The following is a 25,881-nucleotide window of genomic DNA, read 5'->3' as shown; positions in this document are numbered from 1 at the left end:
TGCCAAGTTTTTACGCGCTATTTGCCATCAATTTCGTGATATTATGGCTATGACGAGGATAGCGCGTTCGGTCATAGGGCCCGAAGTTTTCCCGCACCCCTGGCTGCATTTGCCCTTACCCCTGGCTGCATTTGCCGGCGATTTCGTGATGGCTTACATGAACGCTTTAGTGCGGCACCACTATGTACTGTATGTCCTTTTTGCGGTAATAATGGAAAAAAAATACGAATGGACATAGTCATGTCTATACGAGGGGCGTTCAATAAATAATAACTCTGACCCACTTCCAGTTGTTTGATCTAGATGAAATGCATGTGTAATGATTTATATTTTTATAGTTTATGTTGCAAAAAGAGCTCTGAACTAATTGTGGTTTCTGATTTACTGGTGTTTGAACTGAGTTAGGTGTGAAATGGACCAGTTGTGAAATGGAGCAAGTTGAGTGTCGCGCAGTGATCTGGTTTTTTGTATTTGAAAGGACGCACACCAAAGGAGACTTTTGATGAAATGAAAGAAACTTATGGTGATGATGCCCCATCGTATGACCTTGTAAAACGCTGGCATCCTGAATTCAAACATGGCCGGAAACGTTTGGAAACAGCTTCCAGACCTGGTCGTTCCTCTCCTGCCATTGATGAGGCATCTGTTGGAGGACCAACCTGGGGTGTCCCACAAAAACGGTGTCCAGAGCTGCATCAAACGATGGAAGAAATGCATAACTCTGGGTGGTTCCTATGAAGAGAAAGACTAATAACTGTGCCAAGTTTCATTAATGTTCTGCTATGGGAAATGAGTCAGAGTTAGTACTTATTGAACGCCCCTCGTAGCTAGCACAATTAAGAAACACTTGCAGGGATTATCTTCTCCAGCTTTCTGTTACTACATCCGATTCGTTACATGTAACATCAAATAATGCACAGTTTCATACATACTATCAAAACCAGTACGGACAGACATAAAAGAAGCCCCATCCCATACATGACAAACCTTTTAAATGAAATAGACACATGTCATATGACTTTCGACCTTTCCTTGTCTTAAGTTGTAATGTTATGCATCTTGTGATTCTGCATTAATCCGAGAATTGATGTTGGCATGAAATCCAAATTAGTTAACCAAATTTACAGCGTTTGGGGGAAATATTTACAATTATCCTTCAAGATAATCGAATCCACATATACTGTTAATACCCGAATTGTGGGTATAGCTCTTTTCATCTTTTCACTTTTTCGTGATTTTGCAGTATGTACCATACGGGTTAGTTATTGATTGTTGATCAGCGTTTGCATATTTTAATGTATATTGACTTGCAATATTTTTCAATTGCAATATTGGTAATCATTACTTACTATACATGTATTTGGTTTTAATCTTATAGTAAAAATTAGAATGCAAGAATTTCTCACTTTTCAACCCTTTATCTCTGCAGTAGTGCGTCTGATAATTGTATCCATGTAAATATAATATTCACCACAATTCAGTACTACGACTGTAAGAGTGATGTTTGTGATATCATTAAACCATTCATATATACACACAGCAGGGGTGGGTACCGGTACAGAAAATTCAGGTCCAGGTCCGGTTCAGGTCCAGAGGATCAGGTCCAGGTCCGGACCTGAACCTGGACCTGATTCAGTATGTGAAAACTTGTGAATACACGATAATCAAAACAATGGTTCATTTTGCAACAAAAAATCTGTTTTCTAGAGTATTGGACTCCCACTGGCGTTATAAAATAACGCACGGCTATCTGCCTGTCTACGATTTATTACAAAATTTGGTAGAAATGACAATGGACTCAACTCTACTTCGCTCTTGTTGTTTTGTCCGACCGGTAAGCCCCAAAACGTGTGAATGGCTGATCATATAATCTGTTCATTTGCCAATAGGTCCAATATCCGGTCCACTGAATTTTTCGGGTCCGGTTTTTCTGGACCGGTCCAATAACGAAAACCGGGTTTGTTCCGGTAAACCTTACCGGTACCCACCCCTAACACACAGAGAAGGTCCTACATTTCAACCGCGAAAACCGGGGTTACTCTGTCCGTCCTCACTACTGACATCCCGCTTCACATGACTGAGAACCCCTATCCCGTCCTCACTGCTGACATACCGCTTCACATGACTGAGAACCCCTATCCCGTCCTCACTACTGACATCCCGCTTGACATGACTGAGAACCCCTATCCCGTCCTCACTACTGACATCCCGCTTGACATGACTGAGAACCCCTATCCCGTCCTCACTACTGACATCTCGCTTCATATGACTGAAAACCCCTATCCCGTCCTCACTACTGACATCCCGCTTCACATGACTGAGAACCCCTATCCCGTCCTCACCACTGACATCCCGCTTCATATGACTGAAAACCCCTATCCCGTCCTCACTACTGACATCCCGCTTGACATGACTGAGAACCCGTATCCCGTCCTCACTACTGACATCCCGCTTGACATGACTGAGAACCCCTATCCCGTCCTCACCACTGACATCCCGCTTCATATGACTGAAAACCCCTATCCCGTCCTCACTACTGACATCCCGCTTGACATGACTGAGAACCCGTATCCCGTCCTCACTACTGACATCCCGCTTGACATGACTGAGAACCCCTATCCCGTCCTCACCACTGACATCCCGCTTCATATGACTGAAAACCCCTATCCCGTCCTCACCACTGACATCCCGCTTCATATGACTGAAAACCCCTATCCCGTCCTCACTACTGACATCCCGCTTGACATGACTGAGAACCCGTATCCCGTCCTCACTACTGACATCCCGCTTGACATGACTGAGAACCCCTATCCCGTCCTCACCACTGACATCCCGCTTCATATGACTGAAAACCCCTATCCCGTCCTCACTACTGACATCCCGCTTGACATGACTGAGAACCCGTATCCCGTCCTCACTACTGACATCCCGCTTGACATGACTGAAAACCCCTATCCCGTCCTCACCACTGACATCCCGCTTCATATGACTGAAAACCCCTATCCCGTCCTCACCACTGACATCCCGCTTCATATGACTGAAAACCCCTATCCCGTCCTCACTACTGACATCCCGCATCACATAACTAAGAACCACTATTCCGTCTGGCCGGTCCGGGAGTCCACCGGCACCAGGGCCGAGTGTCCTGCTGGTTGTTGAACACGGGTTGAGGAGAAGCACGAGCACTGACACGAAAATAACGATGGCAGCCGAGAAGAAAGACATGTCGTAGTTACCAGTTGCATCATACAGCCAACCTGGGTGGTGGGAGACATGGAAACATTTTAGGTACTCAAACGTCAGGAGGTGGCATACCCCTACGCAGGGACATTCAACAGACAAACCGCCGGTCTGGATGTACGCTGCTTTCTCAACCGTCACTCTTAGTTCCTGACCGCCCTGCTTATAAATAGCGAGACCCCTTTTGAAAACTGAAAGGCATATTCTCTGATTGGCTGACAGCTGGTATGTAGGGACGTCCACAGGAACTAAGAGCGACGGTTGAAAGAGCAGGGCACATCCAGACAGGCGGTTTGGCCGTTGGATGTCCCTGCGTAGGAGGATAGGAGGTGGGGCAGTGCTGTGTAAGTATATCAGGGTTGAACACATAGAACTTAATGTTAACATCCTGGCTATAAAATCATCTGCTATATGTCAACATTATTGAGCTGCTATCAATTATATAGCCTTAGGTACAACGTAAGAAACAAATCTACAAATGTCAAGACTAGTAGCTTAGTAATAAGCAGGAGATATTGATAACTTGGTAAGTAACTAATATAAAAAAAAACCTTTCTTCTTCTGAAAAGAAATAACTGTGATTACCAACAAAAGAACTTTGGGAACAATTGTACAACTTATGGGAAGTGCAACAAATATGATGACATTACCCTAATCTACTAACCGGAAACGTAACAGCTAAGTAATAAGGAGCAGGTACCTATAACTAACTTGAGTTACTACTTAATACAGAACTTTCTACTGAATAAAGAGACCCTTTTTACACAACCATCACTTTATTCTCATCGACGTTTCGGTGACCGTCTGTCACCTTCAGGGCAATTCTGACTGGTTCACATTGTACTGCAGCATAGGTGTCGCTGCTCACAGTTCAGATGCGGTCACAAAACGTAAAGTATTGACATATGTACACCTGTCCTGCAGTACATTGTGACAGACGGTCACCGAAACGTCGGTGTGAATAAATCATTATGTGTAAAAATAGTCTCCTTATTCAGTGAAGTACCAACTTGATGAAACTATTCACGTATGAGGAGAACTTTCTACTTGAGAAAACCGCTTACCTGCAACGGGTGGTCCAAGCAGAAAGGCGACACCCTGGAAGACAAAGGCCCAACCAAGCCCGCTGGAAATCCGGGAAGCTCCGCTGTATCTACACACCAACACAGCTAATACCGGGTTAGCCATACCCGAGAAAAATCCGTACAAAACCATGCACACTACAAGACCCGTGTAGTTACTTGCAAACGGTATGGCGAGGTTGGCTACGGCCATTCCGGTAACACCAATCATGTAATAGTAAACCTTGTCAATCTTTCCTCTGTCTGACAACCAACCGTTTAGCGGTCTAGAGAATATCTCTGACACTCCAATGATAGATAATAAAAAGACAGCGGAGGTTTTTTCCACCCCTAGATTCTGAGCGTGGGCTACAAGGTGTACAAACAGTACGGAAACACCCAGAACCATTCCAAACAACGATACACTGAAAACAAGAAAGGGGCGATGCTTTAGTAAAGAAACGTCAAACGATTCACAAGCCTTCTGATGGAACGGAACATGGACCACTGGCAGTTCTTGGTCTTCACTACTCTGTGCTTCTCTGTCGACTTTGGTACCATCTTCTGTGAGGTATATTGGTTTCATCAAAGCACCACAAACACAACCATTCAACATTAGACCCCCAACAATTAGTAGAGCCCCTTTCCACCCAAACTCATCAATGAGGAACTGGAAGAGTGGAGGGAGGGCGAATTGACCGACCCCAGTTCCGCAAACTGCGATCCCGTTGGCTGTGCCGTGTCGCCTGTTAAAGTAGCGTCCAATCATAGCAAGGCTTGGGGTGTACGTCAGAGATAAACCGAACCCTGGAAGCATAAAAATGAGTTCATAAAGTTCATACAGAAACTTTGAGAGCGTAACGTTGGCTTTTGCAGTGAGAAAACAATCCCAAACGTGGCTAAGCTTGTATCCCCCCTCGTCCCGGCTCATCACTGTGGTTGACTTTCTTAGCACCACCTAAATCGGCTACATATAGCGGTGAGAAGCAGAACTCTAATTAGAGGCTCTGACGAAGGTGTCTGAGAGACATCGAAACGTATGCAATGTAAGTACCTGATGGCTGTGTAAAAGGAATTCTCCTATATTCTATGTTCTACCAACTATTTTCGGTGCTGTTTTCCTTCTTGGCACATTCAAGTATACAAATACAGTGGAAGCCAGTTAATTGCACGTCGGATAAACGCACACTTCGGTCAATTGCACGGAATCCCCAAATCCCATGGTGGTGCAGTCCAGCTGGGTAACTTCGCATTACCACACACGCCGGATAATTGCACGGAAGTCGTTCGCAAATTTGGTGTGCAATTAAGCAGATTCCACGGTACTTAGACAAACACCGACCTGTGAGAATCCCTACACTGAAGAACAGGTGTATCATCGTCTGTGCGAAGTAGCTGACGGCAAGTCCAGCGGCAGAAATGACGCCCCCTGCGATGATTGCAGTACGGCAGCTGGTCAGGTTGCTCAGAGCGCCGGCGAAGGGAGCTAAAAGTTACAGACAAATTAAGCAATGTTGGAGCGTTGAAAGTTGAAATATTCTGGATAAGGCAATCTGTATAATATTGACATCTAATGCACTATATTATACTTTGAGCGGTTAAAATACAATAAAGAAATTTGGAAAAAACATTCATAGACGTGGTCTTCTTGATACTTACAGCACATCAACATAGTTCCCACTAGGATAGAACTGATGAAGGAAGTTATCCCTGCACTCTCTTGGAAAACCTCTCGGAATTCTGCGTAGAACACTCCGAACGACAGAGCAGTCGCAAGCATCCCGGCATGGACGAAGAAAGCGCCTGCCACAACCACCCACCCCCAGCCGCCGTCTGGTGGTTTCACACCCAAGCGCGCCTGTGGCATCCCGTCTTTGTTTGGACGTTCCAAGCTGTATCAAAGAAACAAAACAACACACCACGAGTGAAGTTAACATTTGCCTCATTTAAAACAATGCCCTTCAATATTTACAGTACGGGCTAAAGGCACAACCCGCCGTACTTGCAATTTTTCCGTACGTTTTTTTTTCGGGAGACCACGTCCACCACATTTTTTGGTGAAAACGTTCAGGCTGTACAGGTGTTTCGTCTTCCACTGCTTTAGATGTACGGTATTTACAAATTCTTTCACACACTGGTAATCTCCTATATCTCCCTCTTTCTACTTGGATGGATGATCGCTAATTCTAACTTTACTGTTGAATTACTTTACTACCTGCGTGGATCCCTGGGAGTGTAAGCTCCCCTTGAACTTTTGCCTTTTTTGTCACGTCATTCTTCATCCCAGAGTTGTTTGAAGAACTTTTCATGCAGTGTAATAACTTGAAGTTTAGAAAGTGTTAAGTATATTTTAATGCAAAAACAGCAGTGTGCATGGTTTATTAACCATTTTCTAATCTAGACAGTGGCAACAAACACGGTGTACTTATGCATAATAAGATCAGCAAAACATTAATGCCATCTTAGGGCGGGTACCATCTTAGGGCACCTCCCGTTAAAATGTATACTTCGGTTGCATTTCCCCTTGTGTACAAGGCTAATTACTAGAAAGCTGCCCGATTTCTCCAGATTACCTTTAAAGAATAAGGTAACTGTCAAGCCTATATGGTTTGGGAGTTTACAATCTACATGTGTACTCGATGACTAAATCTATAAAACGATACAATTACCAGGCGCCCTTGACGTTTTATGACAGGTCATTAGAAGGTTTTCCACTTCGCTCTAACCTTCCCCGGGGGTACGTGTGACCTTTTCACCCTTAGTATACAGTTGTACTTAATGGCGGGTCCAAATGCCATAATCAATCTAAATTGAAGCTGTGTCCCAGTACTACAGTTAGGGGTAGGTACCGGCACAGAAAATTCAGGTCCAGGCCCGGTTCAGGTCCAGAGGATCAGGTCCAGGTCTGGACCTAAACCTAGACCTGATTCAGTATATGAAAACTTGTGAACTTGGACGATACTCATAACAATGGTCTATTTACTACAGAGAAATATGTTTGGTGGAGTAATAGAATAATAAAACAAACACTACATTACTACTTGCTTGTCAATTTACGGTCAATGTTATGTTATCCTTTTGCATTATGCAACTTAAGAAGACATTTTTTTCTTACCTTAAGGCCATGGACGTCCGACAAGGCTAGACATACAAGGTAACTGACCCCAGGTCACCAGCGAAGCAGAAAATCAGATACAACGGAATCTCGTGACATTTGTCAAGCACATTGCCTTTGTCCGAGTGTAGTCAGCCCGAAGTCATTTTCCGTCCCCTCCATTTTGAATGGCTGGCGCAGCGTTCCTTAGGGGGGTCCTGAGGCATGCATGGTCCCAAGGAAAATTTTGAACTCTAGACCCTCTGAAATGCCGTTTCCCGCATTTTGAGGGTTAAAGTTTGCTCACAGAGGACAGAATGGGCAAAAAATGTTTCCGTCCCCAGCTGTAAAATTCCGTCAAAGGACGGAAGGACGTGCCGGCGGCGGCGACCTATAGCAGGTGAGATCAGCGAATCTAGCACAAAAACTTTTCTACTGTTTATCAGGGATGTCAGAGGTCAACACTAAACTAATGATTGTGAACATAACCTTATAGACCTATAGAATCAGGGGTAGGAGGAACCCCTTGCATCCTTGGTCGGAAGTCCTCCTAGGAGACGGAAACTCTAAACAACAAACCTGCATCTGCTGGGGCCGTCTCACACGTGGCATACAGTTGCCCCTGTAGGACTTAGTGCGCCAGTAGACGAGAGGGTGGAGAAGGAAGTGCACACCCCTCCTTCACCTTAAAAAGTCACTTGCAGGCCAGGCAGACGGGTAATCTAACCCACCCTGTCTGTCTGGCATTGTCTTCCGAGACAGATGGATGCCAACAAGACGCGTTAGGACTTGTGATGTAAACTGTATCTCTGTTACATACATACTTTGCATTCTGACCCTTGCCTTTTCCCTCATGACCTCAATGAAAGAAAAGCGGCCTGCAGGCCAATTCGAGCTTTCATGAAAAAACAAAGGTTTAAACAAACAAACAAATAAACAGTTTTCTGTAGACATAATAAAGGAAGGTTGACTATTACATGATATGGTTTACTGGATTGGTTATATCCAACCTCGCCATACCGTTCGGGAGAGCGTACACGGGACAAGGTATCTGACCTCCCACAGTTAGCGATGCGGAAAAGCAGGTACAATGGGATCACGTGGTATTCAGTGACAGACACAGCGTTACAGTATGTGAAATTAACACATACCAGAGGGTCTACATGCTCTTTTCTGTAAGGCGTAGACAGCCTATTCTTATTTACCGTAATTCGTAGGGAAAACCATCTCATGAAAAAGACGTAATTCGTAGCGAGGCGACAAAAATTTAGCGTGATCTCCTTCCTTTATTTAGCGTAATACGTAGCGGTTTCTTCTGAATTCAGCGTAAATCGTTGTCGGGAACCCCCAAGCAGACCCTCATACCAAGACGAAGTACAACTCACACACCTAGTACGTTACTACTGCTATGGATGACCTAGATCAAGTCCAAGTGTCAGTCCATGGTTCGAAGTAGGGGTGGGTACCTGTACGGAAAATTCAGGTCCAGGTCCGGTTCAGGTCCAGAGGGTCAGGTCCAAATCCGGACCTGAACCTGAAGCAGTATGTGAAAACTTGTGAATGCCCGGACGATACTCAAAGCAATAGTCTATTTTGCTACAAAGAAATCTGTTTCGTGTAGCTTTCGACTCGCGCTGGCGTTTTAAAATCCTACAGGGTTAACTGCTGTGTGTGTGTGTGTGTGTGTGTGTCTGTGTGTGTGTGTGTGTGTGTGTGTGTATGTATGTGTGTGTGTGTGTGTGTGTGTGTGTGTGTGTGTGTGTGTGTGTGACTTTATCACGAACCTCTGAATAATTGACCAGTTGTCAAAAAGCAGACAAGCATGCAAGAAACACCACTCGGAGAAAGTGATCAAATTCTCAACGCAACGTCTAAGGCTTCCACAATTGCTCACATCTTTATTTCCGCGTTCTTTTACTTGAATGCATTCCATCACACAATTTACTGAACTAAACCTGTCAACAAATCTTCACTAGAGGCATCTCAATATACTAGTAGTTTGTAAAACTATGAATGTGTCAACAATTCAAGATAATTTCACAGCTTTATATATCGCCATTGAAACCAATGTTCGCTTATTTATATGGATGACATCCGTGTGCACATCAATCCACAAAAAAGCACGTCTTCGACCTTGCTGTAAATCGTCTATATAAAGCGGCAGGAAAATGAAGAAATAGTTGCCGTAAATGGGAAAAAATATCGGCAAACGGATAATAGATGTCGCAGAATGTTGTCAAAGTAAAAGAAGAAGGTGCGATGAACGAACAAAAATAAAGAATCCCTTGTTCAGTATACTTTGCATTTAGCCATTTTCATAACGATGGGAACTATTTTATCAATCTTTTTTTCTTTAATATTAAACAAACTTGGATCAGTTTTTTGGGTGACATGTATGGCATCAACATGGCTTTACAGAGAGCGATCAATGAAAATGAAATATTGATTTACACGAGTCATGTCTAAATGTCTATGTTATAATTTGAGCTAGTTAGGTAGTTTTATGAAGCCGTGATTTGCCTAACTCGATTGAATCAATTAAACTCGATTTCGATAAGTCGCCATTTTCAGACTGATTTACGTCATCAACATTTGTGTGCTTGTCGACGTCAGCGTTTTCTGCCGTGACGTAGCGGTAATTAGTGGCGACGTAGGCGAAGATGAGAAGGTTGATTGCCATGAGTCCCGTCAGGAGGAGGAAGAAATAATCAGCATGACCATCGTTCAGTTCGTCCGGTAGCCATTCTGCGCCTGGAAAATTAATAGGTTTGAATGAACGTAAGTTCATCTGTGACGGTAGTCAACATTGTGTTACAATTTTAAGACTTGATTCCGAACAGGATTACTTCCTCAGAGTAGTGAAAGAGGTCATTTACATCAGAGCCCACCAACCTTCCCTCAACCGAGACGGGGGCCGATACCAACTGTCCAGCACCTTTGACCCTTTGCTAACGTCACACTTCCGGTCTGGATGTGTGACTTAGGATTTGGGTCATTTTAACTTGAGAAGGATCAGAGGACTGATCGAAAGCTTGTTGGTAAGCGCCTTATTTTGTGTACGGATATAAAGTCTTAAAATTGTAAAACAATGTTTGAATGAATGAATCACGAAAGAAAACGTAACGTTACTATTATGTATCATAGCAGCCCACATGGTATTCCAATTTACGTCCGAAATTTTAAGCTAGAGCAAATTTCGGTCATTCATTCGTTCACTTATTCATTCACTCATTCATTTACTCATTTATTCGTTCATTTGTGAAATCGTTCATCCATTCGTTTGTTCGTTCCAAGTACAGTAGAAGCCGCCATTTTATTGCACTCCCCATTTGCCAGCACATTTTGTGCAATTATCCGGATGGTGCAACAAAGTGAAATTCTTCAGCTGGAACGCATCACTAGGGGAGTCCGTGCTATTAACAGAAGTGTGCAGTTATCCGTTTTCCTTCAGATGTATCGAAACGTTTTGGTGCATAACACAGAAATTTATAACGCCATAGACACGTGACCACAAACACCCTATTTGCTGTTACACGCACCTGCGGTGATCTGGTTGAGAACGTCCACCAAGACGGAGCCGAAGAAACTTCCAAAGGCGAAAGTTAAGGCGAAGCACCCAAACACCACTCCGCGGAGTGTTTTTGGAGCTTGAGAATAGGCGAATTGACTTCCTGTCGAAAAAGATAGGATGGAGTTGTATTATTATAAATAACAAAAATTCATGAATTACTGTAAATGCAGAAACTTTCGCGGTGGTTTTATGTTTGCGGTTTTCGAGGAGGCCGCTTCGAAACTCAAAACCAACCAAACTATAATTGCGAATGCAGCAATTAATCAAAGCGATTGCGGGCCACAGCTGCGAACAACAGAACAACAACAACTACAATACTCCAGCAGAAGGTGACCCTCCTTCCCGGAGTAAAAAAGAAGCATAACGGTCACACGTACCTGCGGCCATAACGAACACTTCCCCGCAGCCGACGAGTGCGAACTGCGGGATCTGCCACAGAATGCACATGTTAGCAGCCGTGAAGGTCTCCCCTCCCACGTCCTGTTGGAAAGCGCCCCCTGGCGAGATGAGGGTGTGCTTCCGGAGCATCTCCACCATGGCGGCCCACGCGACGGAAACCATTCCTAAAGTCATGCCGATACCTAGTGAAGAAATTAATGAAATTTGACATTAGAGGTTGTGCTAAAGTGGAATCTACAATATGAAAAGCACTACCGTTAAAGGCAACCTTAGCAATGTTAGCCCAAGTCAGGGTTTAACTTTAACTATTAAAGGTCAATTTTTGGGGCACATTTCTAGGTAATGAGATGCAACAGTATTCCATTTTTCAAGATTTTCACATATCAAGATTCAAGGAACAAATATTTGATACCGCAGTGGCGCGAGGACACCATGAATTCGAATTTTTGTGGGTTACATTAGTTAGCGAATCCCAGCACAGATTCTTTCTACTCCGTTTTTAACCGCTGAAAGTATCATGTAAATGTGGAAATATAGTGCAATGTATATTGATTTCATACAGATTGCCTTATCCAGATTATTTCCACTTTCAACGTTCTAATATTGCCTTGGTTGCCTTTAACACAGTCTTATTACTAATAAGTAGTATAAGTGGCCTTATGCGAACAAAAGAGAGTGTTTGTCTGTGTTCCTTATTCAAAATACTTTCTTGATATCCATGTAAATGTCATCAATAAACCATTAAAACTATCGGCATTATTTTACAAGATTTCGCTTGCACCCATCTTTTAATCGCGTTTGGTGCGGCTATCTAGTGTCATCGTAGAAATCCTAAACTTTATTTATTTATTAATATTTCGAATACTCCTGACCTATTCTCTTGAGCAGTGGCAGGTTGACCCCGCACCTGTCCATGGCGGGGTACACCACCCTGTCCATCAGGGGCACGAACAGCAGCACGGTGACCACATAGAACAGGTTCAGGGCGGCCACGGGCGTCTCGAAAGTGCCGAAGTTTAGATTCATCCGTTCACCCTGAAGAAAATACGTGGTCTGCATCTAAAGAACAAAGCAGAGGGAAATATATTTAACCCTCATCCGACCGTATGGGGTCATTTTTGACCCCAGTCGTATATTTCAATCTGCCATAGCAACATTTTTCATCAGAGAAAAAATTCCTTCCATGAATTTGTTTGTATACATGTCTTACAACATCTACCAATTTTTCGCCGAGTTTTGCCCATTATTGTATAAGCTATACTTGAAAGTTTGTGTCCTGTTCCGTGGGGTCAAAAATGACCCCAGCCAATTATGAATCATTAATTACATTAATATCAAGACATTTCAATAAAATAACAGGCATTCCTCATTATTGCTATAACAGCAACAGGTTATAGTTGCTTAGATGAGTAAACACCGAATATTTTGAAAGAAATTTAGTGTTTTAGTGTAAAACACAGTTTTTCGACATTCTGCATAAATTATGATAATACGCACTAATTACCTATGCTAATGAAAGTGAAAATGTTTCTGATTAATCAAAAAACAATATATGGACAGAATGTGCAGAAGGAACCTACAGGAAAGATCTTTGCGGGAAAATAGACAAGAGTTATTGTATGTATGTGTTTAGATGGCGGAATAAGGTGCATAATTAAGTAATAAATTTGTTACTTTTCACAAATATTGTATTTTTTCTTGTTGAATAATATTATTATGCTATCAGTATTATTGCATCATCACAATTATTGTTTAGAAATTGATAAGACAAAAAATTGTTTAAGTAAGTTGAGTATGGTAGATTTTCAGAGCAAATGTGGGTTTTCCTCATTTTCTGCATAAATTATGATAATGAGTAATGACTACTGACACCAACACTTGTCAAAATATTTTTCATAGGTTAGTGAAACAGTAAATACATAGACATGACAAAATAAGCCAGCAGAAATATGTCTATGAGCAAAACAAAATGGGGTCAAAAATGACCCCATACGGTCAGATTCGTCGTAAAAATGTAACGGTCGGATGAGGGTTAAAGAGGATATAATGATGAATATAAAACGAAAAGCATCAGAACGGGAATGTAGAACTCGATTTTGTTTCGTAAAGTTTTAACCCAAGCCAAAGATACGTATAACTGTAGCCTACGCGTTCCTGAGGCGTCGCCAAAAATGATACACAGATTGCGCTATGAATACTGCAGTTAAAAAGTTTAATCACAGTCAAGAAAAGATAAGTAATCAAAGCAAAGTGACATCCAACATAAATCTTATAACGATCGCTCATTCTTTGACTTTTCCTTAGAGTGGGGTCAGAGTCGTCTTGTGGACATATGGACAGTTTGAAGTCGTTGAATTTTTCTCAGCAGGCTAGCGTTGTGACAGTCCGATCTGCTGACGAAAATCTGCGACAGGTGGTTTGCGCATACGCTGAACATGATTCTGAAATGCTATCCAAAAGTCGACGTCCTATTCAATAAAGGAAAGGACAGCAACTGAGGAAAACGGACAGGAACCAAAAACAATTGTCCGGAAATTTTACAACAAACGGCTAAATTAAATCATAGTATCAGTTTTTTTAGTCTAATTTTGAAATAATTCGAACTGTTGTCTTGTACGTTTGCACAGACTCACCAACCGTGATGCGCCTGTTTGAAGATTCTACGACATCAAAATCATTCGACAAGGATAAAAGACTTATGGATATGGATAATCCCTCAGTTAAAAGTATGAACACACTGCCAGACGACTACGCGCCATGCGACACTACCAACGACATGCTTGTGGGCATGCACTGGAAGACGACGACCGTGTAGGCCAAACTTGCCGATGCATGTCAATACTACTTGGACAATCAGAATGTATTGTAACTATGTTCTGGCCCATACCTGGAAAAATACCGTTCTGTACATTATCTGTAATAAAAAGACCGGCACGATTCTCCCCAACATCTTGACATCTTCCACGTCCTCCCCCGGGTACCGCCCACCGTGCTGCAGCTTGACGGCGTCCAGACACCCCACACCGTGTCTGCGTTTGCAAACGTTTCCCATGGCGAAGAAGAGGATCTTAAAAGTCTTCAGCAACACGCTTCCTGTGAAAAAAAGATCCATTGTTAGTACAGTATAAGCCGTTTAATTGCACTCCCCATTTGCCAGCACATTCTGTGCAATTATCCGGATGGTACAACAAAGCGAAGCTATTCAGCTGGACAACATCACTACGTGACTTTGGAATTCCGTGCACAGAAGTGTGCAGTTATCCGTTGTGCAATTAACTTGCTTCTACTGTTCCAGTACTTTGTTCAACTCTTTGAAACCAGGCCATCCGCTTGTAATTCATCACGAAACTGGCGTACGTAGCGGCCTACGTTCCATTGCTTCTAGCTGCAATTGGCCAATCACATCGCCACCTACGGTCATGAGGCAAGGTGATTGGCTGGAAGCTTTTCCTCTAAGAGCAGGAGGAATAGAAGTATAGGAATGGTTAACGGTTGATTGGCTAACGCAATGGAAAGGAACGATCGCAGACCATTATCAGCAGGATAACCTATATCAGTTACTTTGAAAACAGGGTATTAAGGTATATCAGCTGCATTATTTCAAAGTATTACAGTTCATCAAAACCATCGTCCGACAACTTGATGTCCCTAAAAATACATGTTTTTAATAACAGCGGATATAGGTTACCATGCGAATAAAGGCGAACTAGAGTTACATTCAAGCGGTGCACCTTCCGATGGGAGAGTGCCGTGCTGTAGTTCTAGATCTACCCATAGTTATAGGTTTCTACTTGACCAAATTGCGATATCGTGGTATGGAAAATGAGCTGGCATTGCCGTATGTGGGGAACCAACCACAGAGTTGTCGTGGCCGAGTGGTTAAGGCGATGGATTAGAAATCCATTGGGCTCTGCCCGCGCAGGTTCAAATCCTGCCGACAACGATAATTTTTCCTCTTTGTGGTGGCACTAGGTGGCCTTTGGGGTCAATTTTCACAGCCTCCTACGCTGACTTCTACCAGAGATGGAGAGCCCTACTAAAATCGCGCTCCTAGCGGTCGGCCCTACAGTTGCCGCCGCCAGCGAGGGATTGTGTAAACACAGGCTGGGCTATTTTTGACATTTTGGCCGGGTTCTCATGCTGTGTAAGCACCGAAAAGATCTTCACGGCATAAGAACTTTATTGAAAATCAGCGCTCTCCCCATAGTGAAGGCTATGATTTTTATGTTACCTTCACAGTTTACTGTTTTTGCATCGTTTCAAGGACCCGAGGTCAACGACCGGTAGCTATGGAACCCGCCCGGGAGATATGGAACATGGTGTTCGAACGAGGTCAACGACCGCTGCTACGCAACACGGAAGTGTCCGCCAGTCAAATGATGACTTCGTCTTGCTTTGGATGCCCTGAATTGAGGCAGAAGCCGTCCTCTGAATGATTTGTGGAATTCATTTTACCAAGAAGTAATAAATCGGATCAAGAAATTCACAGAGCTTTCACTTTATTTTGCCGAATATCGGCACCTTTTGCATACTAGTATATCAACTTCAAGGAAGGTAGAATGAAATTGAGGGCAGGCAGAATGAAATTTAATGGCCCCAAAGTATAATGTGTCTCGGTTAAGGTCTATATCGAGTCAAATCTAAGCATTTGTTTCGATACTTTTCTTGATTTTGTTTAAGCTAAAGGTTTTGCTACCTGCACAAGTCAGTTTAACTCTGAGCCATCCAAACATTGTTCGGATTCTATGTTGTGTTTGAGTTACGTAGAATCGAGAACACACACGATGTGTAACGAGACACATCTGCTAGGACACACAGTTTGTTTGGTTATATCTGTATTTAGAACAAAGCTGACGTTAGTACGCCAGCACTCGTGCGTACACACGCGATAATTTGGTGAACAAACACATTCAGAGCACTACTGCAATTTTCTCAGACAGGCCGACAACTGTGGTAACGTTACGTGTATGTGGTGATTTCTTTGGATGTCTCCTGACATGATAAGTAACTGGCATATAACGTTAATCATAAAAATGTAGCGAGACCTGTTCGTTTTTCAAGTTCATACATAGAGCTGCCGTCTAAATGAAACAAGGATTGGTGTCACGGTTGTAGTTAACCGATTTTTGAGTCAACAAGAACATTTGAGCAAAAAAACAACAACACATGACTACGTTAGACGCAAGGTCACTGCGTGTTGCCGGCTGTTACATAAAAAAAAAACATGCATAACGATCGTCATGCAAACTCAAAGTTTTACGCCTGAGACATAAAGGTATGTGAAACACAAACGATGGACTTGATGAGTTTATTTCGCTATTAAACTGACCTGAAGATCAGTTAAACACGATTAACTGCAGCGTGGAACGCCCTCCCCATGTTAGGTCACGGTCATTCCGTTCACCTTGTTGTTTATCATGTAAGTTACCACAGCGCTGCGTTGGTCCCCAGCAAGCAAGTGGAGCACGGAAACGAAGTCTGGGTGAATTACAATAAATCTACTTACAGCTTTATACACGGTGGGAGTGGCCGGCACAGCACAAATCCCCAGGCACAAATCAGCATAAGCCAACGCGAAAGTTAAGTGTAGCAGAAACCTAACCCCTTGAAGTTTGCATGATTGACAGGCGGACGGGTTTGAAGTGTACCGACTGCGGCACGTATTGATAATGAGGGCATAAACAAACTACGTACATCAAACGTAAATCAAAATTGTTTGCTAAAAATAAAAGAAATTTATGAAATATGAATTGCGGGCTCTGAAAAAATGATTGGGCCGTTCAAAATATGAATGAATTTACACAGATTGACTGTGACAGGAAGCATAGCGGAGCGGTGTACCGAAAGTGCGAAAAGGAACGAAAAGGAACGAAAAGGAACGAAAAGGAACGAAAAGGAACGAAAAGGAACGAAGAGGAACGAAGAGGAACGAAAAGGAACGAAAAGGAACGAAAAGGAACGAAAAGGAACGAAAAGGAATGGAGTATGAAGCAAACTTAAATAAAATCAATGAGAATATAAGGAATCGGTACTGCGGGCGTTAGAAGCCTATGAAACGTGTTTTATTTTACCGCAAATGACCCGCGAAATCCGGTCAGGAAAGATATGCTAATAAACTGCTGCCCCACGAGCATGACAGCTCCTTTCAACAGGGCCAACAACATGGTTTTCTGGAGACTGGAGACATATCTTCTCGCTCGTTCACAACGAAAGAAAAGCTGTAAAAGGAGAGACATATATACATTGTACCAAAGAGATTTCATCAAGTTGTACAATGAGTATTCATCATTTTGGCGGGAAGAAAGGTGCCAACGTGAGGAATTTGTGCAAAGGATATTGGGAAATGCAATTTCTGTCAACAATTTTCCGTCATATTCAATACAAATAAATTTCTGCCTCTTGCGACCGACATCAGGCCCTCGCTGATGATAAAAAAATCCCAATGCCGGGCTTAGATGTCCTGGTTGCAAAACAAATTTAAGGCGTTGTATTGATATTAATGAAAGTGTGAAAAAAAGGAAGGAAGAATAATTCCCAACATGCTGGGCTCGAACTTCCGATCGTCGACTTCCCTGGGTTCGAACATTCGACCTATATTTCTCTAAGGTCAAGTTCTTACAAATTGTGCAATACATATACTTGTAACTTTGCTATCATTGCATTTTTTAAACAACTATATCCACATAGCATGGCTTTTTATGATAAAATATGCGCAATCGTTCTCAACATAATCCATTTCTTCTTGTGAAATTTTATAATATAAATGTAATATGGATATTCTAAGGAATGTTATAACCACATTAACACGTACATGAACATAGATATGCATAGATAGGTCTCAATATTCAATATTCATTCCTCCATTGAACCATTGCTATAGGAATTTCGTGGAACAAGCCGCAAAATGCATTTGCCGATCACAGTTTACCTTTTCCTAATATTACCATAGATTTTATTTGAATTTGCTTCATACTTCGTTCCTTTTCGTTCCTTTTCGCACTTTCGGTAGACCCTAGCGGAGATGTGCTGCGTACTGTGAAGATCACTTGCAGTGTGCAGGGGTAGCCATATCAATTTCGCTCTGAGAGTGTCCGGCAACTGCGGGACGTGAACGAATATAATAGATTTGTGGCAATTTTAGCGATTACGCTAATCAGCTGTTTCTGTGAATTTGTGCGATTTACAGTAGTTGGTAAGGCCCCCTTTCGAAATTTCCACTAGACGGCGATCGCGCTGCGCTCTTACTGCGACATAAACAGGATATGTGTAACATTCGATTTCACACTGGGTATATGGTTCATAGAAAACGTAAAAGTGTGACTGAGCATGCTGAGGAGAACCCTTCGCGCTGCGTTGTACAAGCGGCAAACTCTGTGAGACGTTTCAAGCTGTGAATGTACCTTCCGATTTTGTGCTACGCAGTGTGCCGTAACTTGGTATGCTTGTTTCAATTTTGCTCTCTTCAGAAGTTAGTCTAATTCAAGTAGATAGAAACGAGAATTCAATTCTATAATATTTGACAATAAAATTGTGACTGTATGTACTTTTTGCCTCATGTGAGGCTGTATCTAGCACAATCTAGCTGATGTTTTCACGGGGAAAGGGACTAAATGCACTGTTTGCGATGGTCCGACTAAGAAAATCATTACGAAAAAAACAACACCGCCAACATCAACAAATCTCTGCCTACCTTTTGGGAAATATCTTCGACATCTTAATTTTCATAGACGGTCTGGCAAGGCTACGCGGGTCACGGGTTCCTCACTGGGCTTCCAGTGACGAAAATATGTTCAAAATGGCGTCATCACTGGACGCCCAGTGACGAAGAAAGTTCGTCACTGGTTTCCCAGTGATGAATTGCTTTGTTCCAGTGATGAAGCTGTCTCGGCACTGGAATTCCAGTGATGAACCTTGACTCGTCACTCGGTTTCCAGTGATGAACTCCGCTCGTCACTCGGGACCCAGTGATGAACTCCGCTCGTCACTCGGGGCCCAGTGATGAACGTCATTCGTCACTGGACACCGAGTGCGAAACCATCGAGGTCACCGGTTCCTCACTGGGTTTTCCAGTGATGGGTGACTCTTCGGCACTGGACGCCGTGTGATGAAATTATTTCGGCACTGGGCTTCCAGTGACCACGTTCTAATAGCACTAGAACGTTCCAGTGCTGAGTTCGATATGCAACAAAAACACCCTATTCACATGTCGCCATAGCCGTGTTACTGTTAGATTTGGTCTGGGAGTGTACTGGGGACGTTAGTATAACTTTAGTGCTAACTTTGAAATCCCCTCAACTGAAACGATGATTCCTTTTTCTTCAGTAAACTGTATATTTGTCGTCACTGGTTTACCAGCTGAAGTTTCCTCATCACTGGAAAACTAGTGACGATAAATATTCCCCACTGGTAAGCCAGTGACGACGCGACTTCATCACTGGAAACCGAGTGATGAGAAATTTACCCGTGACCACGGTAGTTTTGCGACGGTCAGCCCAAATTTGGTGCAACATGATGACACCGGTAGATTCGGTCCATATTTTATAAGCAGTCAATTAAAGAATCAAAAGCACACCTATTTGTCACGTTTCATGTAGGGCCCCGCCCCCGTATAGAGCGCAAGCATATGAGGTCCGATTGGCTTACCGGAGACTATTTTGAAAGTACCTTATTTAATTTCACAAATTGTTCGATTTTTTTTACTTCTATGGTAGCAACAACTGACAGTTAATCGGGGCCGGGCCGGGAAAATGACAACAAAAACATCGGCGCTAGCACGATGCGACTGACCAGAACATTAGGGGGAGGGGCGCGGCACCGACTGGGTTCGACCAGTCGCTTCTCGCTTCTCTCTCGCCGCCGGCGCGCGTTAGGAATTATCATCAAAGTCAGCACCGTCCGCAAACATCCGCTGATTTTTTAGAGATTTTTGCAAAATTTGTCTATACTTACGCGCCAAGTTTGTTCGTCAACAATGACGGAAAGCGCAAAATTAAACTTATTCTTATGTTATTAACTGAACTTCGCGGCTCGCGTTCTGCACCAAGTGAGAGACAGATAATATGAATTTCCCAAGTGATTGAAAGCTTTATTTTTTAAACATTTGAATACATATTGTTGAAGGAAGCCATTTTTTTTCCATGGCTCTCTCTCCGCAAGCCAAGAAATTTCTCCCTGGACCTCCCCAAGCCGAAAAAATTCATAGGCCTTGACGCTCCCGCAGACGACACGCTAAATGTCGTCGAGTAAACCCTGTTGACGACCGTCAGACATGGATAACCTTTTTGGACAGACAGACTGCCCCTGTGGCTTGTAGCTATGGGGCTGTGATGAGATGATGATGAGAAACCCTGTTTGGAACAATATTGGACGTTGTGTTCATTATTCAAGATGTATAACGTTACAGATAAAAAATCATCAAAATTTATTTGTACCTTCTTGCATGTCTTGACTTATCCTGTGTCAACATCTGCAACTTAATCAGTTTACTCTTCCAGGTAGAAATGCTAGACTAAACCATGTGAAGGTAACATTCTGTATTTGCTTGCAAATATTACCTTTCTAGTTACAGCTTTAAAATCATACGTTGCCATTTGCTATCACATGCATCGTAGCACTGTTATACATCAAGTATATAATCAGGAAAGTATCTCGCTAAAGCTGCGGCCGAGCGATTTGAGATAGTGCGTAATGAATCCTTTGTGTGTTTTGTTGTCACTTTCGGCATGTTCTAGTAGTCCCATTATAAAGTAAAGGTTAGCACAATTTAGGACATAAAGGCGCCACCAACGTGCCCCAGCCAAGTGAGATAGTCACTATACTAAGCACACTTAACGCTTCAAATGGACAGTATGCAAAATCTTAGAAAATACACTTTGAGATAATTATGAAAGTCCATCTACATATCAACAGCTACGGTGAAGATCGGCGAAAATCTAGTAGTACTTAGTGTGTGATTGTGGACGTTAGAAACTATATAGAGCTTACACAGTACGTGTGAATTTGAATGTGCAAATTATCACACAATATCATTCGTATGCACTAAGTTACTGTACAAATGAATACTAAGTATTTCAACATTTGGGCCACCTAACAAGACTGGCATACTCATTACATGCAAAATAATCTTTTCCAAACTACGGTACCCGTTCAATACAACAAACCGTTTGGGGAGTCCTTGTACACTTTGCCCAGGCATCCCATGAGCACTAGGTTGACGCATGCGCAGAACATGAGGACTGTGGGCACAAGAAACCCTATCCAGAAGGCGATGTCCTGTTCGATGTAGGAGAGGACGGCGATGGAGAAAAACGTGCCGACATTCAGGAACCAGAAATACCTGTTCATAAAATCGGAGAAAAAAGACCAAAGCAAATCATAATCGTACTAGCTAACTTTGAGACTAATTTTTTTTTCGATAACTTGTAATGTTGTTTTATACTCAGCAACTGCAATGCTTTGTGTCACATCGTGTTGCGTTTTGCTGTGCTCCTTTTCGATCCGTTGCGCTCAAACCTGCCTCTTTCTTCCATGTTGGCCAACAGAACTTTTAATCAAGGTTGTTGCACTGATAGTTCACAAGTATCTAATAAAGCTTGAATTATCTTGTGTGAATACGTTACGTTGGTATGACCTACATTTTTGTGAATGAACACAATATACCGATATGTGACCAACTGCCAACGAATTGGTTAGAGGTTAGAGGGACAACAACAACAAGTGGTTCTTTGTTTTGTGGTAGTCTGAATTCTAAAGATACAAAACTACATTGTACCCAATATTATAATACTTTCAGTAAATTATCAAACTTTCATCTGTTAAAAACCTTATGACGGTACAAGTATAACTGATGACCTCCATTGCTAGTTACACAAACAGCAAACAAATCGCTGATAACTGAAGTAAAAAAATTACCAACAGTGAATGAATTGAATTAACAATAACATATGTACAGTAAACAAATTTCAGGACTTACCAATTGAAAAAAGACCGTTCCGTTTGTGCTCCCATCATCCCTTGCGCCTGCTGCGCTGCGAATGGAGAGACGTTGGCTTTGATGCCTCCCGTTGCTATGGCAACGACGACCAGTGCCGCTGGAAATATGGAGTCCAGCGTCTCCTTACTCGGCGAGTTTTCCGGTCCGAAGTAAGACTCGAAAGGGAAGGCGACTGCGACCATGCAAGCCATTCCTGATGAAGAAAGGAAGAAAATTCGACTTGGGACATGCCTTGTCTTGAGAATCTTGAGAATGAGTCTTGAGAATCTTGAGAATAAGTCTTGAGAATCTTGAGAATGAGTTTAATGATGTTATTGATTTATGCTAATTGACTGATCGACATTATATGTGTAAGTTGTTGTAATGTATTTCTTTGTATTGTATGTAGAGGACTCCAGGAAGAATAGTTTGATGTATTCAACGAATGGAAATTCCTAATAAAAAATTATCTGTTGCGGTACGGAATCATGAAGACTGTCTTTCCGATTGCGTATTTTCAGGGAGATGTATTGTTTGTAACATGACATGACTTGACTTAATTTATTAAGATCCACAATTAGCTAAAAAAATGAAATGTGAAAGGTCAAGACCTCTGAGATATTCTAAACACAACTCGTTTGGTAAGGGTTTTGACACGAGCAAATTAGGGGCTTTCATTATAATGGAACGCCATTATAAAGAGAGCTAACAAATTAGGGGCTTTTACCCCACTGGGACCTCAACTTAAAGAGGGTGCAGCTATTCACATTTTTAGAGAGTCGGACCTCAAGCGTTTTCGGCCTTCTCCATTCTGAGCTTGTCAAATTGCATTTACCAAGTGCTTATAGATACATAACAGGAGAGAATACTGACAGAAAAGGAGAAATCTTGTTAGTATAGAGTATGTCTAGCACGTGACATATAACCTGTTCTTTTGATTTGAGTTGTATTTCAATACTTGAATTTTTTAAATCTTGACATTTTGTTTTGTTACTTTGTTGTTTTGTTTGTTCACCAGTCGTTCAATATGGGTCAGTGACTTTAATTCCTACTCAATTTCTTACAGTATGAGTTACAAATTTAAGGCTTTTTCGATTCCATACATACACAGAGGGTTTCTTTTAAAAACCAGACTTCCAATTCTACAAGTATTCTATTACACCATTTCTACCTTATACAGCCTGCCATTAGGACTGCAGACACGGTTCGTACACACAAAACAAGCAAACAAACAAACTCACAAACAAAAGACAATGCCGCCTTTTTGATGCACATATATTAATGTGCATCATTGACAAACCGACAATAGCAAAACCCATACCGTCCTATATTTTCACCATTACCAAGAAGCGAGAGGAAGCCGAACTTTTGTGTTAGACAAGATTTGTGATACTTTTATATGTGTATATCCTGACTTGTTGTTACCTGTACTTAGCTCGGTTGGGCAAAATTGTACAATAAAGGTCTTCATTCACTCATTCATTCATTAATACTAACAAACAGACGCATATACACGCACATATCTTGTTTTCTTATCTATCATAAGAAATGTTGTTCATATTCACTTACCTACAAAGTGCAGAAACGCCGTGACACAGATCGCTCGGTACTTCCCTATCAGGCTGTCGGCAAGCACGCCTCCTAGCGGCGGTACAGTGCACCCCAGGCCGGTAAACAACAAACTCAGTGTCACAGCCTCCGTACTTGTATAGTCCAAATCCCTCGTACAGAACAACACCAGATTTGCTACGGTCGCGTAGTAGGCCACCCTCTCACAAACCTCAATTGAAAATATCCCTATGATTGGCCCGAGAGGGGGTTTTCTGCTAGCGGTGTCCTTATTGGGGCCAATCAGCGGGGTTCTCTCATTGTCGTCGTCTGAGTTGTATCCTGAGGATGGCCCAGAAGGTATTTCGTCTGGCACTTCGCCAAGTTCCGTCATATCTGAGGAAAGAGTTGAGCAAAAAGAAGTCAGAACAGCGACTAGTAGGTCAAGCTACGGGCACAACCCGCCGTACGTGCAATTTGTCAGTACGTTTTTTGGGAGGACACGTCCGCCACGTATTTTTGAAAACGTTCAGGTCACAGGTACAGGGCAGGCGCGTCGCCCGTACTGGCACGTACGGGGGGCTAACCCGCTAGTACAAATCCACAGCCCGGTGCCACAAAAACTTTTGTCTGCACGTTAAGTTCTGCGGCGTGTCTGCGTGCTCCAAAATCCGTCAGATTCCCTAGTTAGTACGGAGGTGGTACTTACCGGTACTATCCCCAAAGATTGCCAACGTTTTGGCATGTAGACAGCACGTATTTGCACGTTCGGGGGTTTGTGACCTTAGCTTCAGCGAATCCTGCGTTTAATACAGTTTTGAACAGACAAAGACCACCCGAAGTGCCTAATTGTTATGTTGTGTACAGTTTGGTTCAATGACTGGTCACAAGACAACACGCTCATCACATGACGGCGTCTTTTGTGTGAAATGTGTGCAGTATCCTGGCTCCTTGGTCTTAATAACAAAACAGACCGTTTTAGAGAATAAGTGATCTATTTGCGTACAACAATATAGAAAAAAAAAACACATTCCATTTCAGAATTTCTAACGTTTCAATGTAAAATTTGTACAGAATTTGAAAGTTACACCATCATTCTTTTCCGATCGGCCTGCATACCTATAATATTTTGCGTAACGCAGACTACTACTAGTATATAGAATTCGTAGGAAAAGCCGTCGTATTCACTTAATTGGTAGCGAGGAAACTAGATTTTGCGGAAGTGCCTTCTTTGATAGCGTATTTGTAGGGAGGTCTTCTGAATTCAATGTTAAGCATTGTGGTAACCCCTATATTCAAATGAAATTAAAATTTAACGCCGATCACCAATAGAGTCTTGTCTACAGCAAGAGACTTCTGAAACAAAAGGAAACGTACCTTAGCAACGAACTCGCCGGGCGACGTTAACTCCAGTCTTATCCCTGATATCTCAAGGTTTCGCAGTGGGGAGTTATATCTATACTTGGCGGTAGTCTGTTTGCGCGTATAACGGCATGTACACGTGAGGGTAACTTTGGCTGGACCCTTACTCTGGTTGTGTACATAGCATGATAGCCGTGCATATCCCGTGACTACCAAGCGGCTCTTGTAAGCGCCAAGGGACAAGAAATAACACTCAAACACTCAAAATAGACTTCGCTAAATACCAAGGGAGGGGGGGGGGGCGTTCGGACAGTGTACAAATATACACAGTGAAGGTCAGGAAGATAAACTTGACTTTGGCTGTGTCAATAAAGGTCTATTACCCTTGTAGCGCTGCCAAGGATTTTGCTTGAAGAAAGTTAGAACTGTGCGAAGCTAAGATGTTACAGCGTTCAGTCAACCCTGCTAAATACATGGACACCTTGTGAAGTTGGGAGGAGCTGCACATGCTAGATTTTAGTAACCGGAACTCATTCCGTTCACAGGTGGTTACCTGAATTCCTCTTTCCCGAGCTGAGACCTATAGTCCCATGGGGTGCCTAAGCATTTTCACGATCCTTACGGAATACATACA

At 42.6% G+C, this 25,881-nt stretch overlaps 2 protein-coding genes and 1 non-coding gene across 3 annotated transcripts; 1 reads left to right on the top strand and 2 right to left on the bottom strand.

Moving 5' to 3' along the window:
- Positions 1–2,016: 2,016 nt before the first annotated feature.
- On the bottom strand, positions 2,017–6,219 carry LOC118432159 (monocarboxylate transporter 12-like). Its single transcript, XM_035843689.1, has 4 exons — positions 5,961–6,219; positions 5,644–5,787; positions 4,305–5,108; positions 2,017–3,257 (listed from the first exon to the last, which is right to left on the bottom strand). Exons 1-4 carry the CDS (start codon positions 6,166–6,168, stop codon positions 2,017–2,019), a joined length of 2,397 nt encoding a protein of 798 aa, XP_035699582.1. The 5' UTR covers positions 6,169–6,219.
- A 3,048-nt stretch (positions 6,220–9,267) lies between these two features.
- On the bottom strand, positions 9,268–24,294 carry LOC118432158 (solute carrier family 15 member 4-like). Its single transcript, XM_035843688.1, has 8 exons — positions 23,907–24,294; positions 22,338–22,551; positions 21,526–21,701; positions 14,253–14,458; positions 12,238–12,424; positions 11,344–11,547; positions 10,935–11,066; positions 9,268–10,146 (listed from the first exon to the last, which is right to left on the bottom strand). Exons 1-8 carry the CDS (start codon positions 24,277–24,279, stop codon positions 9,887–9,889), a joined length of 1,752 nt encoding a protein of 583 aa, XP_035699581.1. The 5' UTR covers positions 24,280–24,294; the 3' UTR covers positions 9,268–9,886.
- Positions 15,227–15,308, top strand: Trnas-aga. Its single transcript has one exon. It is a non-coding gene; the product is annotated as a tRNA-Ser (tRNA).
- Positions 24,295–25,881: the final 1,587 nt, after the last annotated feature.

This window comes from Branchiostoma floridae, chromosome 15 (assembly GCF_000003815.2).
Source record: "Branchiostoma floridae strain S238N-H82 chromosome 15, Bfl_VNyyK, whole genome shotgun sequence".
Taxonomy (NCBI): Eukaryota; Metazoa; Chordata; class Leptocardii; order Amphioxiformes; family Branchiostomatidae; genus Branchiostoma; species Branchiostoma floridae.
The sequence above is the reverse complement of the archived record's forward strand: the minus strand, read 5'-3'. Positions and strand labels throughout refer to the sequence as shown.

Bases quoted from the DNA above. Each gene is read 5' to 3' on its own strand.
- LOC118432158 (XM_035843688.1), bottom strand. From the start codon at position 24,279: ATGACGGAACTTGGCGAAGTGCCAGACGAAATACCTTCTGGGCCATCC. The intron at 14,459-21,525 runs GTTTGTTGTATT...TTTTTTTCACAG, and splicing joins GTACAAGGACTCCCCAAACG to GAAGCGTGTTGCTGAAGACT. The intron at 11,067-11,343 runs GTACGTGTGACC...CTTTTTCGACAG, and splicing joins AGTGTTCGTTATGGCCGCAG to GAAGTCAATTCGCCTATTCT.
- LOC118432159 (XM_035843689.1), bottom strand. From the start codon at position 6,168: ATGCCACAGGCGCGCTTGGGTGTGAAACCACCAGACGGCGGCTGGGGG. The intron at 5,788-5,960 runs GTAAGTATCAAG...TGTAACTTTTAG, and splicing joins GGGAACTATGTTGATGTGCT to CTCCCTTCGCCGGCGCTCTG. The intron at 5,109-5,643 runs GTCGGTGTTTGT...TTATGCTTCCAG, and splicing joins CAGTGTAGGGATTCTCACAG to GGTTCGGTTTATCTCTGACG.